At 34.6% G+C, this 17,969-nt stretch overlaps 1 protein-coding gene across 3 annotated transcripts in view; it reads right to left on the reverse strand.

Moving 5' to 3' along the window:
- The window catches only part of GRIA2 (glutamate ionotropic receptor AMPA type subunit 2), a 145,952-nt gene that overhangs the window by 32,417 nt on the left and 95,566 nt on the right, over positions 1 to 17,969 (reverse strand). For all 3 annotated transcript variants that reach the window (XM_028104431.2, XM_028104432.1, XM_028104430.2), the window contains exons 7-11: positions 7,148 to 7,315; positions 6,575 to 6,679; positions 5,790 to 5,900; positions 4,124 to 4,330; positions 3,256 to 3,626 (exon numbers count right to left, since the gene is read on the reverse strand). In XM_028104431.2, the coding sequence (XP_027960232.2) occupies positions 3,256 to 3,626; positions 4,124 to 4,330; positions 5,790 to 5,900; positions 6,575 to 6,679; positions 7,148 to 7,315 (962 nt within the window). The remainder of the gene's footprint in view (positions 1 to 3,255; positions 3,627 to 4,123; positions 4,331 to 5,789; positions 5,901 to 6,574; positions 6,680 to 7,147; positions 7,316 to 17,969) is intronic.

Consider the following 17,969-nt stretch of genomic DNA (forward strand, 5'->3'; position numbering starts at 1 on the left):
CTGAGAGATGCAAAGAATTAAGTAAATATGACAGGATGGAAAAAAGTTAACTTCTCTCTCAGGCGAAGGGTATTAAATACATTTTAAATTTAAGAAACCTCTTGTGTCGACACAGCCACTCTCAAAATGTTCACTATTCCATAACAATGGAAAGTATAATTAAAGGGCATGTACCCCATATTTAAGAGGGCAGCTCAAATCCCTTAAAACAAAACTGACTTCTTAATAATTGCTTTGACACTATAAACTGCATGGTAATTGGCAATGTATTTCAGAATTATTTTTATAACTAGTTCTGTTCCATTTGTAAAATAAACACAAGTTAGACATAAATTATTCTCTATTCCAGTGCTTAAGACAGATTTAATGAGCTTAAATATGCCAATTTACTTAAAGTTTCACAAGATATCTCAAAAAAATTATTGAACTTGTACATCATTCAAAACTGAAAATTCCTGAGCAACTTATCATCCATTTGCAAGTGTTTTCAAAGGATCCATTAATGTTTCTGAAAGAGTTCCTGAGAAACTTTATGCAGGGGCAAATTCAATTTATGTCTTATGGAGACAGACAAAAATGGTTTCTCTACTTAAAAACAAACCTTCACCTCTCTGAATCTGCACTAAAGGAGCAAATAAACACAGATATGCTACCATTTATTTTTTTATTCTACCATTTCTTTTAAATCTATATTAAATAATTGTTTTAAGAATGGCATTTTTATTTATTGGAATCCTTTTGAGATATTGGAAAAAAAGAGAAGGCAAGCAGGAAAATAAAAGTCAACTTAACAGCATTTTGCTCTCACAATTTCTGTGGTTCCAGGCTTCAGAAAAGTATAGTTAACATATTCTAAACTTGATTTCAGGAAAATGACCAATTCAGTTCAATAAATCGATCCTGATTAAAATTTAAATGTTCTATTAATATTAATAATATAGTTCCATACCATGTTTTACTTGAAAAGAGGTGATAAATATCTTTCAAAATATTTAAAGAGTATCTCAAAGTGATCTGTGCATTTCTGCATCATCATCATCATTATTATTAGATACTATGCTTCTCTGTTCTTTTCTAAACTGGAGTAACCATAACTGCATTGTAAAAAAAGATAGTTTGGTTTGTTTTAAAAAATCATTAAATTTACCAATATTATGCATTATGTTCAATATTTAAGTGCACATATAGAATGAAAGATATGTACACTTAAATTTTTTTAGCAAAGCAAATTTTGCTCATATATATTCTGTAGCAAAAACTAAATCAGTTGATAACAAGGAAAAATATACTATCTTAAATCTATTGTATGGTGACCAACATAACATAATAAAATTAAATTTTAAAAAATCTATTTATCTTACCAGGAAATACAAATTATTATATGTCAAATTGTAGGAAGTCATGACTCATGAATGAGATCAAGAGCACAAAAAAAGGCCATATTTTACTAAACGGGCCTGTTGAAAATTAGAAGTTGTCTGTTTGTCATGGTGGACCCTGGAGTAACACAGATATTGATAAATGTGCTCAGTGCTCCAGCCCCTATAAATATGTTTTCTGTTCCTTGACAAGCACTGGACTCCAAAACCAGTAACTTCAGAGCCATGATGCATGAAGAGTAAGGCAAACAAATCTAAGGATCCATCTACAGGAACCCAGATCAATATATCCTACTTTATAATGAACCTCATATGCTCCTCCTTATTTAATCAAAAGGCAGAACACAGTTTATGTTACCCTAGGATAATTGCATTTTATCTCAGGATTAAAGTAGCATTATACTTCAGTAGCCTTCTTACCAAAAATGAATAATTTTATTGTCACTTATGGACCAGAATATTCTCTGAGATCCCCATTTGGTTAGTATTTTCTCCCTCATTATTAAAAACTTCTCTTTATGTCTTTAACTTAAATCAGATAAACTATAGAGATAAAACTATGAATCATATATTTTGTGGGAGGTCATCATATTTATGTATATTATTATATGTAGCATTATTCTATATTTCTATATTTTTCTACACTATATATTAAAATTATTATACATATATGCCATGCAAATACCATTGGCATTATTGCTAATTCAGTGCAGTTCCATAAAGAAGTCACAGGGAATTTTGGGAATTAAGATTGTTTAGGTCCAAATAATTTATAACAATGTGTCCTACTAACAGAGAAGTAAGTCATTAATAATTTCTGCATATGTGATATATTTAATTTATCTCCCTGGGTGGAGTCATCAAAAAAGACTGCAAAAGATACAAACTTTTGAGTTTCTCATATAGTTTTTTGAAATTAATCAGTTATCTCCAAAGTGCTCAGAAACAAATATAATAAAATAGTATTAGAAAAATCATCCCCTTTACTAGTTATTGATATCCCATAGATCAAAGGACAGTAATCAAACCTAGACTAAAATGTGCCAGTAGACCTTAATTTAGGCTTTAAATGTGAAAGAATCACACTAGAAAAAGCATGTTTTATTCTTCCAAAGAGCCAGATATGGCTAACCTTCTTATTCATGTATGTAACATGAAAAAAGGCAAAATGTATTTTGTGAGATATTCATTATATTTAGGCATTCTAGTGCAGTACCTAATATATCAAAATGAGACTAGAGGTGCAGAAATGTATTCCATTATGTGTGTGTATTACTACTGAATATAGCACAAGCTGCAGTGAATCAGTCATCATTATTACTCAACCATGTATTTCTAAATACTTGGAAAATATCTTATCGTACATTCCCTTTAATTCAGCGACGTAAACTTTAGAAGAATTTTATAATATCTCTCTGAAACCATCTGCATGAGCTAATAATGGGAAAATAAAAGAGATGGGATGTGTGCCAATGAAGTTTTGTAAACAAGTTGTTGCTTTTGTTGTTAATAAGTAATGTTGCCCACTTTCCCATATACAGGTCTGTGGATCAACACACAGATGACTGTAAAATGAGAATATGCAGCAAAAACACGGTACCCCTCCAAGAAGGCATGGAATGATAGGAACCTTATGCATTTTATAGCCTCTCCATGGTGTGTATAATTTCACCAGGAAATACATGACCAACATTCAAAGAACACTGCTCGAGTATTTCACAGACTTATGCCGATGGTAAGAGTCTGTCCTGAAGAGTCTTAAACTGCTTAGACAGGTAGTCGGCAGCTGTTTACTTCTTTATAGTGAATTCATAAACACCATGAATATCCACTTGAGACCTAAAATGCACAAAGTTGAAGCAGGTGAGTAACCAACCTTGGCGAAATATCGCATCCTTGCTGCATAAAGGCACCCAAGGAAAACCAGAGACTATTAAAAATCCCAAATTCATTAGTTGATTCACTACTTTGTGTTTCTCTTCCATCTTCAAACTCCTCAGTGTGCCACTCGTAGGGGCTAAATCTGCTGACCAGGAATAAAACTACACTGACCCCAATGTAGGCAAAAACAATGCACATCCAGATCTCATAGGCTAAAGGATCAAGAAATGAAAACACTCCTGGTTTGGACTTCTGAGGCTTCTTGATCATGATAGATATCCCGAGGCTCATAAAGGGCTTTGAGAAGTCAATCACCTCTTCTCTCACAAGGGTAATAGTTAATGGAGCAATTGCAATGTCAGCTTTCTGTAAGGGAAACAAATGAAAGTAATAGTACCTGGAGTCATGGTCAGAAAGGAATCATGGTTACATTACTGGATCAAAAGGGAAGAAAAGGAAATCAGGGAAATGTCAGTAATTATTTCCCTGGGAGGGTTCCAGTAAAGAATAAACGAAAAAGCAATTTGTTCCCCAAATATCCCTCATTTTTATAAATACACAGTATACCCATCTGACTTGATTATGATAATTACCTCTCTACACTGAATCTATGCCTTTGGCACCTTTGAACAATGCATATGGTTCATATGCTTCAAGACAGATAGAATGTCTGTCTCATTTAGTGTGCATGTTTGCTTCTGATTTTATCTTTAATTTTCAGATGTTCACAAGGAAATAAGATATGTTCTTCAGTAATGTGGGAAACTAACAACCTCAGATAGAGGTACTTGGCCAGGAAGGGGGCATTCTGTCAACAAGAGTTCAAGCTGAATGACTTTATTTGGGAGAAGAGCTATACTTACCCCGTATACAAGTTCTCCAACCATCCCATTCCAAATTTTCGTGTCAGCATCCCTGGCCCCATACTTGCCATCCCCAACAATTGTCAACTTGTACTTGAACCCACAATGTTTGGCGATTTCTGCAGCCAAGTCAACACAGTAGCCCTCATAACGCTCATTGCCTTCAAGCATTTCATGATTTTTCTTCATCATAACATATGGAGATTCCTAGATGGAAAGACAGTGCTTTCATTAGGCTATGTTAACTACTCTCACTGAATGAAGTCTTCTGGTTTAATTATTACCTGTTAGCCAGAGAAATTGTAGAATATGAATGGTGGAAAATATCAGCAGGAAAAAAAATTAAGCATAATACTTTTGGGAAAAAAAGGTCCTCAAATGTCTAGTATTTATTTCATTAATATAGCTTGTATCTAGCCATACCAAAGCAAACAAGAAACTCAAAAGCACACACTGTTGGCATGTCCCCTTGTCATGTTTGTTAACTCCTAGAGCTTAGGTAGAAATAATGCTGCTCGACATCTGTTTTATTCAACTCCGGACCCACCATACTCCTATTCTAGGTTAAGGTTATGCCAAACTCAAGAATCAGCATTCACCCAAAAGCCTATGTATTGCTGCTTCAAAGATAAGGTTCATGTGGAAATCAGGTTCATAGTCAGTAATGGACAGACTAAAGAGTCATTGCCATGGTGATGTGCTAATGCTACCCTCTCAGATTTCATGTCTCACTTCATCTATAAGATATAATATCCCAGAACAATATTACAAGGAGGGAGAGTAGCTTCCACCTGTTTCAACATAGCACAAAATTCTCTACTGGAAAGTGTCATCAAGCATATTTGAGAGTTTGGTGAGATAGTCCCTCTCAATGGCATGATGAAGGCAAAAGCCCTCACGTGTCAGAGCTTACACTTATTAAGATATTTCCAAAAGCCAACCAATGTTTTTACCCAAATCCCTTATTAACCTATCTATATTTTTCTTCTCAATATTGTTAGAATAATGAATCCCACAATTTTACTGCATCACTGCTTAGTAAAATAAAATACAATTTTTTTGTTGCAAAATCACTATTAGTGAACCCTATTTTCTCCATCTCATTTCACCAACAGCTTGTCACGATGATCTACATCTACCTTCCACTTCTCCAGAGCGTAGATGATCAAGATTTGGTTCAATTTTGTCTCATTCATTCAGCGCTGGCTATGTGCCAACAATTGTGTTGAGATTCGGGGCTAAAAAGAAGGGAAGTTATCCTTATCTTTAAGGAGTTCATCTTATAAAGAGACGTTGCCAACATTATTAATAAATGCAAAGACAGATGGTACCCAGAATCACATGGGAAGTGAAAGGTAAAGCACACGAGTAAATATAAGGAATGCTCTTCCAGACCTTCCCCAGTTGTTCACATTTGTGGACGCAACAGTGTACGAATTTTCTGTCAAGCTAAATTTCAGTATTGAAGAGGATAGGAGATATTTTGAGTGCTTTAGCTCATGCTTGTGTGGTCCTTTTGACAGAGTAAATATGCTATACACGATTAAAACAGTGCCAAAGCAACACTACATTAGTTATTATCCAAAAATACAAACAGCAATTCTAGTTGGCAGATATTTTTCATAAGAAAAACTGCAGGAAAGCATAGACATCAGTAGCTAATTACCAAAATTGTAGTGACAACAACAGTCTTATTCTCAAGCCCAGAGGTATCGTTTCCAGAAGGGAGCTCAGTAAGGGTAACAACCATTTTGTCCACTTCACTCCAGTATCCGATCTGAAAAAGGTTACAGAAATAGGCACATGGATAAATGATCTTTCTATTAGCCAAGCATTGAATTATTTCAAACCCATGTATGAATCAAAAATTTTATCTACATTAACTAGGTCTCTTCTAAACAAAGATATGTCTTTTGTTTTTGTGACTAATAGAAATAGAGATTATAAAAACAACGAAACAAAAGCAATTCTTAAAAACGGCTTATCTCTTCATGTTCACTTCTCATATTTTTCCAGGTTAATTTGTTTCGGAGTGATCATATAGAAATAGGAATAAATCCAAGCAATGGAATTTTATCCATAACAGTTAAAAGCAAGGTATTGAATTAAAACAATGTATATGTGCACCAACTATGCTTTGTCTTCTGAACCATAAACTGTCCGTGATAGTTTCTTTTTCTTCTCATTAAAGTTCTTATACCTCGATCAAAAAACAAAGAAAAACAAAAACAGTTCTATTCACAGTCATTTGAAGATTACATTTCAATATTACTTACCAGAAATGAATAGATTAGGTTTAGAAAAAATATTTAAAAATACATCTGTTTCTGGAAGTAGATAAACTCTACCTATGTGAATATACATTTCCAGGACTCTCTGGAAGAAGAGGTGATGGGTTAGCAAACTCACCTCCTCGCAGAGAAAACTGCCTTTAGATCACTAATGATTTACCTTCCGGGGCCCATTCGTTTTGAGTTCCATGATGTTAATTGTATAGTTTATTCTTTTTCCATTCTGGTCAAACTTTATATTTCCTGAGAGACCTTCAACCTGAACCTAATGAGGAAATGGGAAAGCCACACGGTTATCAATTTACTGCAACCAAAACTAAACTGTACAGATTACTCTCACCCAGGTCAAGTTAAGGAAACTACATTTTTTAAAAAAGATTTATTTATTTATTTATTTATTTGATAGAGAGAGGCACGGCTAGAGAGGAAACACAAGCAGGGGGAGGGGGAGAGGGAGAAGCCGGCTTCCCGCTGAGCAGGGAGCCCGATGCAGGGCTCTATCCCAGGACCCTGGGATCATGACCTGAGCCGAAGGCAGACGTTTAACGACTGAGCCACCCAGGTGCCCCAAAGAAACTACATTTTTAAAAATTCTTTTCACCCTTCAACCTACCTTTGTGCAGTTAGGAAATAATATTCACTTTACATTAAACATAGCAAGGAGACTAACATAATGGGAAAAAAAATAGTGTCCATTGTTAAGTCATATTCACAATCATTTTGAGTGACTAACCTGTTTGAGGGCCCTTTCTATTTCTACACCTTGTCCCCAGGGGACTGCTGGGTTTGCCAGACAATCTCCTGCATTCCCCCTTCGAGAGATTTCAATTCTCTGCTTCCGTAGGTTGCGGAAAGCTTCAGTCATCACTTGAACAGCGTCATACGTCAGAGCAGAAGTATACTGAAAAACATCATACACATTTCATAAGAATGGGAAAAAATTCAGAGGCTCACCACACACTGGCCATCTGGGTTGCAGCTGGCCACCATACAACACCACATCACAGTCCAAGAATTTAGACAAATTCCTGCATGTAGAAGTCTAAGAATCTGAGGGGTAGCACAGAATATTGGGACTGTGCAGTGTGCTCTTGACTGTAAGCATTTCCTATTATGTTAGTATCTCAGTTATTTTGGGTGAGACATTTTATAATAATTGGGTCTTTTCTTTTTAAACCAATTTCTTATTATAACATCACTTCATGGCCTGATTTAGGGATATAGGAAATTATCAAATTTACAAACAAATATGCCTCCACTAATGCAGGATTCATTTGGCAATAGGGAAAGAATATTGATTAGTTTAAGTCTCTAATTCTATAGTCTTGAAATATTTGTTTTTAAGATCCCCTAGGTAGTTATGGTAATCAAGAAGAACCATCAAATTTCATAATTTCTATGCCCCCTTCATCCTTCAACAGTCTATGATAAAATAACGTTGGTTCCAAACTTATGGTATTCAGATACCAGTTGGACAGCAGGATAATAATCCTGTAATAACAGGAGCTGTGGGCCAAGCAGAATAAAAAGAGCATTATTTATGGGTACTAAGCATTGTCAGTGGCTGGATAGGTATTATTACATGCATGTGTATATACTGCCATCTATCAACTGTATCATATTGCTATTGTTAATGATAAATCACATTTTTACATAAAAGTTTTACTGAATACTGAGGAAATTTCTGTAACAAAAGTACAGTGAGGCTGAGTAAAAATACAATCTGTGGGTAACAAAAGTACAGTGAAGCTAGGTAAAAATACAGTATCATACTGATTTTGCCACACCCTAAAATTCTTGACCACAAATACCAAATGGGCACTTAGTATTTCCAAGTCCTCCTCCTCCTTTCTAGAGCAACTTTTTTCTTCCACTCTCAAAAATGATTATTTTTATACCTTCTTTTTTCTTCTCTTAAAACCCACAACTCTGCGCACTTCTCTTTCTCTGAATTCCTGCTGATTATCTTGCCTACACATCACTGAAAAAAATAGAAGCCTTCAGACCGAAACCCTTTATTTTTCAACCATAAAACTGCCAAGATCATATTTTCTCTGTTTCCCTCCTGAGTTGATGACACATGAGGTGGCCAAGCTCCTACACGAGGACAGCCACTCCAGCAGTGCCCTGATACAGTCCCTCGAATCTTTCTAAGGACATTTCATCTACAATTACAACCTCAATATCCTGCATCAGCCTTTTTTCTCTCTCTACTGGATCATCTCTATTAGCACTTCAAATGCTCTGATATCTCCTACCACAAATAAAGAGATAGAGGATGATAGATAATAGATAGATGATACACAGATGATAGACGATAGATAGATGTTGATGATAGATGATAGATCGATCAATCGATCGACAGATGATAGATAGATGTAATAACTGCTTCTTAGGTTTATATCTCCTTCCAATACCCACCTTTTTTTTTCTGTTTCCTTCATTAGAAAATGTAAGAGTAATTTTCTAAACTTGCCATTCCATATCAACCCTACTTGCTCTTTCTCTAAGTGGTCTCCCTCAGGTCATGGCTTCAAATTACACGTATGTGCTCAAACATTACTTCCTCAATGATGCCCTTCCTGCCCAGCACAGAGCCAATCACTCCTCTTCACATGACCTTATTTATTTCCTTCATAGTCTCTACCAGTATCTGAATATCTTGTTCATGCATTCATTAGTTCTCTATTTCATCTCTCTTCCCCACTGGAATATTTACTCTAGGAAAGGAGAAAACTCATCTGTCACCACTGAATTCTCAGAGCCCTGGGCAGGGCCGGACACATTGAAAAGACTTAGGAAGGAAGAAAAGAATGCAGGCAGGGAAGTCAGAGATCTTGATATGGACCCTGTCTTTACAGGATTCATGTTCTCTTCCAGTCTAGTGGAAAGGTTATAAACAAATAGTTGCAATATGCCTATCATAGTGTTATAAATTGGTCTGATGGTAGGTAGATGTCTGATTTATCCTTTTAATATGAGAGATATTACAAGAAGGCAAATGAAAAATAGTTTATGTAGTTTGAATCATCCCCTCCATGTATCCAGAAATTTCTTAAGCCTCCATTTTTCTAATACTAAAATGGCAGTGTGAGGTTATCAGTCATTTAATCTTTGCACATATTAGTTTAGTTGAATCGCTTTCATTTGACCATATGAATGAGTCAAATTTGATGGGAAAATTGGCAAGAAGAAGAAAAAGAGAACATGATTTTGAGGCCGTGAGCACTGTGACCATATGAATGAGTCAAATTTGATGGGAAAATTGGCAAGATGAAGAAAAAGAGAATATGATTTTGAGGCCATGAGCACTGTGACTGAGTGCTGTAAACCTAGAGGTTTTCTTCCTTATTTCTTCTCATGTGAAACCACCTAATGCAATGTCATTGCCGGCCTAAATATGAGTCCTCTACATATTTAGATTATCTCCCGGATGGATGCACTTGAGTTTCTCACAAATATCTCAGCTAGACAGATCTAAATAAAACCCATCACCATTTTTTTCCAAAAAATCTGTAACCTTTTTCTCCATACTATATGCGAGAAATTAGCAAAATATAGTATGTGACAGATCCATCCATATTTAGAAACAACCCACATTTCTGTCAGTAAAGGAATGTTTAAAATCTACACTTTCTGCCTTAAGAAAATATAATGCAGCCATTAAAAAGTGATACTAATAAAGGTTATATAACAATATGAATAATGTCAATTATAAAATTAGTGAAAAACATTATTACAACTAAATTAAAAAAATACCTTCTTCATTGATTAATGAGAGTGGTAAAAAATAGTAATATCCCTTTAACAAATAAGGGAAAGAAAAATAAACAAAATGGTTATAATAATAGGGTGGAAGCATACATGATTATAATTATTTTCCAAGTATTCTAGAATATGCATGTACTGTTTTTTAAGAAAAACTGTATTATATCAAAGGCATTGTTTTAAATCCTATTTACTTAAGAAAAAATATGGAGAAATAAGATAACACATCAGGATTTATCTGCTTTATATAGATGTTTGTTTCTGTTCTCCTAGATAAAAAAAAGTTGATTAATTTGCTTTCTTATACAGTAATTAGTTCATTGCCAATGTAATTTTTAAAATAAAGTCTAGATCACTGAATAGGAAACAGAGCCTAAATTAAATAAATTGGATATTAAAAAAATGTATTGCAAAGCACATTAAAAAGCTACAATAACAGTTCAAAGCCAAAATCTTCATTGAGTCAGCCTGCTCATATTACTATGAGAAATCTATAAAGCCATCTGCTAAATGTTTTAGAGGTCTATAAATGTTGGCAAACTACATTAAAAAATAAGATTAGGTTGAATGAACTAAAAGCATTGAGGTCCATGCAGCATGTTACAATTATGATTCAGAGCATGAGCACACTAGGAAGAAAAATCCTTTCAACCTTTTTCAAATGTTCAAATTTAATCAAGTCTCCAGCCTATTATTGTTTTAAATTAAAAGTCACAATCATAGAAGCATAATTCTGGACTGGCACACAATAAACAGACACTGTATCCAGAGTTCCTCTTTGTTTATGTTCTACATATGTGGCTCATTTATTTTTCTAAACAAATATATTCATATTTTTGATTGGAGAGTTAGGTATTTCAGTTTTATTCTACCATTCACTAAACAAGATGTAAATTAATTTGAAGGGAACATGATGGCAATGTAACTATATAACTATTTCCTTCTTTGAAAACAAATGCATCATCTCTGCCCTGATGTTTATGTTCTGTGAAATCCCTCAGCTGAGGGAAATTTATAAATCAGTGGGGGGCCATTATGTTTTGCAGTGCTGTATCACAATCACATCATATCCACACTTTAAGAAGAAATCTGGGAAAATGTTTTTATGGTCCATTTTCCAAATGCACTTTTTATTCCATTTTCCAAATGCACCTTTTTATTCCATTTTAAATGTATATTTATTGAGACTTATTTTTCAAATACAAAATGAAATATGCATTTTAAACATGTTTGTTCTGCCCAATAGTCATCAAACATTATTCAATAATACATTACTGTAATCGCTGGAACCAGAAAACAATATTCTGACAGCCAACAAAAAGAGGGAATGAAAAGAAGTTCTATGTACACTTAGAATTTAATCAACATACAAAAAGGATAAATACGCTACATTTTATGGGTCATTATTATGATAGCACCTATTCCTAAACATATGTCAGCTGCACTGTGCTAGAAAATATTCAAAGAAAAAGTACTAGACTTTACAGGTTATAAAAGTGCTAAAAACTTACTATGAAAGGCTACTTTCCAAATTTTCCTTGACACTTGAAATTGAATTGTATATAGTTTAGAAAGCACTGAATGTATCATCAGAAGACAGAGCCCAAGCCCTGATTTTGTCATTTACTGCTCAGCTGCCTTGGGTAAATTAAAGTGTCCAAGGTTTCTTACCAATGAAATAAGTAAAGCAAAGCCTCTTCTATGTCATAGTAGTACGGGAAAAGCTGGTGAGGAAAAAGAACTCATGTTGACCAAGTTCTCTACATGTCAAACCTGAGCTGGGTGGTTTCCTCATAAGTCCTTTTATAAAAATTCTATGCAACAAATATTTTTACTCCAGTTTTATAGATGAAGATTCCAAGTTAACAGGTTATATTTTGCCCAGGGTCACAAAAAAAATTAAGGTGGAGTTTGAATCCAGATCTCTGTGATTCTGGGGCAATGACGGTGACCAACCATCTTGGTTTGTCAGGTACTATCCCTGTTTTAGGCAGCAAGTCTCCAGTCCCAGGCAACTCCTCAGTACCAGGCACACTGGGACAATGGGTCCCCTTGTTTGACAAACACCACATCAAATGAGTACAGTTACAGGAAATGAGAAGCTAGGTGACGTATAAAGCATGCCCCAAAATACAAGTTATTGACCAGCATTTTTGCTTTCTTTTTTCCTTTTATTACTGTCTATCCTGGTGTAAAACTAGCTTGTTTTGCTGTTTTGAAAACCACTATCCTAATCTACAAAAGAGTCCATGAATGAATAAATTCAGAAACTGATTCTCACATTGGCATATTAAACGCCCTAAAAAATCTTGAGTAACAATTCCAGTTTAGCTTTGTCTGAAGAACATTCATTGTCCAAACAAATTACCATTTTAAAAATTTCTTAATACCAATTACTTTTCATAAAAATAATGTTCTGTGTAACATACTTTGGGTTGTTAAAAGTTTTATGGCTTGACAAATTTTATATACTCATTTTTAAAATGGCATCACTTATTTGACTGAAATTATTGTACGCTGATATTTCCCTAAAAAATCTTACAATATAATTCTCAATTTCTACATTTTATCAAGTTATCAAAATGATCAAAAAAGACGAGCTGTAGGAAAAATGAGTAAACCTATAAGAAAAACTTTAGAAAGTCTCTTTCTTTCTTTCCTTCCTTCCTTCTTTCTCTTTTTCTTTCTTTCTTTCTTTCTTTCTTTCTTTCTTTCTTTCTTTCTTTCTTTCTTTCTTTCTTTCTTTCTTTCTTTCTCTCTCTCTTTCTCTTTCTTTCTTTCTCTCTCTCTCTCTCTTTTTCTTTCTTTCTTTCTTTCTTTCTTTCTTTCTTTCTTTCTTTCTTTCTTTCTTTCTTTCTTTCTTTCTTTCTTTCCTTTTCTTTTTTCTTTCTTTCTTTTTCTTTCTTCCCTTTCTAGATTTTGGGCAATGACCAAGAATCAACTAGAGTCATTTAAAAAAAAAACAGTATTGGGAAATACGTTATAAACTTAAGTTTATTCACTTGTCTTAATTTCAAATTTAATTGCAATCTTCCCTCTGCAAAAGAGGTGTCTGTGATAAAGCTGTTTAAAGCTTGTTGAATATATGCCCTTTGAAACTTCACAGCATAAAGTCACAATATCTTCACAGAAACTCAACATCAATGGAGCAACAGGAACTCTCATTCATTGCTAGTTAGAATTAGCCTGGTGATGGGTATTAAAGAGGGCACATACTGCATGGAGCACTGGGTGTTATACGCAAACAATGAATCATGGAACACTACATCAAAAACTAATGATGTAATGTATGGCGATTAACATAACATAATAAAAAAAAGAATGCAAAGTGGTACAGCCACTTTGGGAGACAATTTGGCAGTTTCTTACAAAACTAAACATACTCTCACCATATGATGCAGCAATTGTACTATTTGATATTTACCCAAAGAGTCAAAGCCATAGGTCCACTCAAAAACCAGTGCACAGATATTCGTGGTAGCTTTATTCATAACTGTTGAAACTTGGAAGCAACCAGGATGTCCTTCAGTAAGTGAATGGTACAACCAGGTAATGGAATATTATCAGTGCTAAAAAGGAGTGAGCTACCAAGCCATGAAAAGACATGGAGGAAACTTGACTGTATATTACTAAGTGAGAAAAAGCCAATCTAAAAAGGCTACATACTGTATGATTTCAACTATGTGACATTCTGGAAAAGGCAAAACTACAGAGACAGTAAAAAGATCCATGTTTGCTAAGAGTGAGAGGAAAGATGAATAGGCAGACCACAGAAGATTTTTAGAGTAGTGAAAATATTCACTATGAGACTGTAATGATGGAAGCATGTTATTATACATTTGTCCCAAACTGTAGGATGTATATTAACAGTGAACCATAATGTAAAATATGGACTTTGGGTAATTATGATGTCAATGTAGGTTTATCAATTCTAACAAATGAATCATTCTGGTGAGTGAAGCAGATATTGGAGGACGCTGTGCATGTGTGGGGGCAGTGGTATGTAGGAATTTTTGGTATTTTTTGCTCGATGTTGCAGTGAACCTTAAACTGCTCTAAAAAAGTTAAATCGTAATTACAAAATAAAAAAAAAATCAACATCTTTAGTAAGCACACATTTCCAAGGGTGAGAAAACCAGCTCTTGGCAAGAAACCAAAATTAACATCCTTTATTATTCTTTATGATTAATAAAAATAATTTTAAGCCACTGTGAAGAAAGACCCTTCATGTAAAAGGAATACATTAAAAACAACATATTTTACCTAAACTATCCAGATTGGCTACTGACCCTGATTGAGTCTTGCTTCAGAACAAAGACTTTTACATTCTGAAACTTTGGATCCACTTAAGCACTCAAATTTTCAGATAAATCTAATTAGATTCATCAAGATGGAAAAAAGATACTCAAATCAAAACATTGGCTTTGATTCACCCGTCAGTAGGTACAGACTTTCTTAGAGGCAGGTCTTTTATTTTGTTGGTTGCATAAATTCCTCCAGAACTCTCCCCACTTCCTAGGAATCGTCTAACAAAGTGAAAGTTCCTCATCTTTTATAATCCAGGAAAAATAAATATGTTCCAAAATATTTTAGGATTTGATTTCGATATCTGGAGTTAAGAGATGACTACCTGCAAGTCACTACAATTTTTGAGAGACAGAGGAACCATTTGAGATGTCACAGATTCAGCAAAAATTAGAACTGTTAGTATATGTTTTATCAAGTGCCTAAATTAGCACTTCACATAATCATGAAATTAGAGATTTGGGAGAAATCATACACATCACCTAAACTTATTCCCTTTACAGATGAAGAAATGTGGAAATGAGATGAATCCAGATGTCCTGCATTAGTATTACAAATAGTAGTAGTGCCTTTTTACTTTTAATGCTGTAATATACATTTAAATTGTACAATATATTATTTTTTCAATTATTTTTATAAAAATTTTACCAATATCATAATTTCATTTTATTTTTTTATTTATTTTATTTTTTTAAATATTTTACATATTTATCTGAGAGAGAGCGAGCACGTGCTCAAGAGAGCGTGAGCCCAGGGGCTGGGGTGGGGAGCAGCAGAGGGAGAGGGAGAAGACTCCCCGTTGAGCAGGGAGCCGACATGGGACTCTATCCCACGATCCTGGGATCATGACCTGAGACTAGGGCAGGCGCTTAACCGACTGAGCCACCCAAGTACCCCCAATATCAAAATTTTAATTTATGGGCTTATTTCAACCATTTATATACTTTCCAAGCCATAGAATATAAGAAACTAAACATGTCAAGCCTCTAGGCTATTGTGTGACAAAATACTTTAATATTAGGAGTAGGAATGCCAATGTGTCAGCAGTGGTTTTGGTCAGTTAAAATGTTCGAGAAGCAGAATTAATTCTATTAAGCCACCAGGGTACTATATAATGCACAGCGCTAATTACTGAACTGAAAAAGATTATGCTATTTTCAGACAGGCCTAATAACTCTCTTAGGACAGCAATTAAAAAAGTTTGAGTCTGCGCTTTAAGTCATTTCCTGACTGAAATGAGTTTCTGGTGGGAAAACCATTATTTTAAGTGCCACAAAAATGTCAGTCACGGTCACGAATTAGTGTCGAATCCCTTAACATCAGCAGAACAGCAGAACATCACAGACACAGAAGTTGAATAAGGTTCAGATTGTCAGTGTGACAAGGCAGAATGGATAGCTATCATCTTGCAAGTTGCTGAAGACACCGAAAACACTGAAAATCTATCTAAAAATAGAAATATTTGTAAATTATTTTTGAGAGAGTGACAAATCGTCTTTATTATCTGCCACTTTTGAAACATTTTTTAAGGAAGGTAAAATGGTCACTTTAACTGTCCCATTTAAATCTAGGTGCCATGATGGTTCAGGTCTGATGACTAAAGTCATCCTACAGTTCATCAGGTAAAATAACACTACTTTTCCGCCAGGACTGAATAAAAGGACATAACAAATGTTAGCACAGAAATTTTAACCAAATTTCATAGCAATGATAATTACTTTTTTTCTTTCTCAGTGATTTGTTATTTTCAAAGGGTTTCTTTATATTTTTCATTTCAACATGTATCTACTATGTGTGTACTCTGTGTAAAGCACTGTAGGAGATTGGAGTCAGGAAGATACAAATGAGGCAGACTGCCTTTCTGAGTCTTGTTTTTAACCCACAGATATCTTTCAACTGAATTTATATTACTATATAATGAATGGCTATGATTTCTGCAATAATTTTTTTGTTTACAAATAAAGAAATCTGAAATAATTGGCAATTGTAGCAAATCCATTGATTTCCCTCCACCCTGGTGCCATCACCACAGTTCAGACAACTATGATCAGTTGCATCGGTTGCCTGGATTATTTGTGATATCTTCCTAAAAGCTCACCTGCCATCAGATGTACACCCTACAATCTATTGTCAGCAGACAATGTTGCAAAAGAGGGTAGCCAGTAATCTTCCTCTATCAAAACCATGAAAATCACTTTCTTCTGGTAGTTCCTTAATGCTCTCAGACTAGAACTTTATCATTTCTCTTACACTTAAAACAGTGCCAGCTTGCAGAGTAAAAACTCAGTAAATACGTATTGAATGGATAAATGGATTGATAAATGAATAAAGAATGAACGTTGCCTGAAATTAGCAAATTGGTTTGTGTTTTGTTTTGTTTTGTTTTGTTTGACAGAGAGAGAGACAGCAAGAGCAGGAACACAAGCAGGGGGAGTGGGAGAGGGAGAAGCAAGCTTCCCGCTGAGCAGGGAGCCTGATGCGGGGCTCCATCCCAGGACCCTGGGATCACGACCTGAGCCGAAGGCAGATGCTTAACGACTGAGCCACCCAGGCGCCCCGAAATTAGCAAACTGGTGAGTCAGATTTAAAATCTCAGTACTATGACTCTAGAGTTATTTTTTGTACAGAGTATAAGAATGAACAAATTTAACATTTGTAATTTATATTTTGTGGTAATTAAAATATGTGAAACATTGAAACATTTATATTTTACTTGTATTTATTGAATAAGAATGATTTTAATTAAGAAACTATGGAAGCTTTGTTAACTTTTGGAGGAGACAGAAACTTTAAAACAATCATTTATTGAATATTCCTACAACTTGAAATAATTTATATTATTTCCAAAGCCTAACCATGCAGAGAATTTCATGTAATGAATTGCGTTTTTACAGGTTTTTATGCCTAGAAGTTTTTATTGTGGTGATAATAAAATGTGATTTAAATTATCAGGCAATGTCCCTGGTACAGTCAATGACCCAAAGACAACATAAAAAGAAATAATCTCATTAGGAAATATTCTTGCTTTCCTTCCTTAAACAGATCATATATCAAAGATATGCTACTTGTTTATATTAGAAAATACTATATCATCCCCCAACTAGATTTTCTTCCTTTCTTCTGCCCAGGGAACAGACAAAAATCATGAAAGCCCTGTCCTGTAATTCCTATCTTTTATATCTGTTGACATTTTAAGAGCCTTATCTCTTGGTAACACCCATATAATGTTCATCTCCCACCCAACCCAAACATTTTAAATTTTTACAGCAGAAAAATCAAAACAAAACAAAACAAATAAACAACAACAACAACAAAAAAAAACAGAAGAAAAAGTACAGTTCCCTCACTCTGTCATGCCCTTGTATCACTTTGAGTCTATGTACAGGCTCTTTCCCCAGCACCCTCCCATACTTTTTCTCCTGCTCAACCATGTGCAAAGCCCTGCCTAGATTCCCCACCTCTGGAGAATCCTCTTTAACATC

This window comes from Eumetopias jubatus, unplaced genomic scaffold, assembly GCF_037043125.1.
Source record: "Eumetopias jubatus isolate StellerSeaLion01/CBP00866 unplaced genomic scaffold, mEumJub1_p1.0 scaffold_2, whole genome shotgun sequence".
NCBI classification, from domain to species: Eukaryota; Metazoa; Chordata; class Mammalia; order Carnivora; family Otariidae; genus Eumetopias; species Eumetopias jubatus.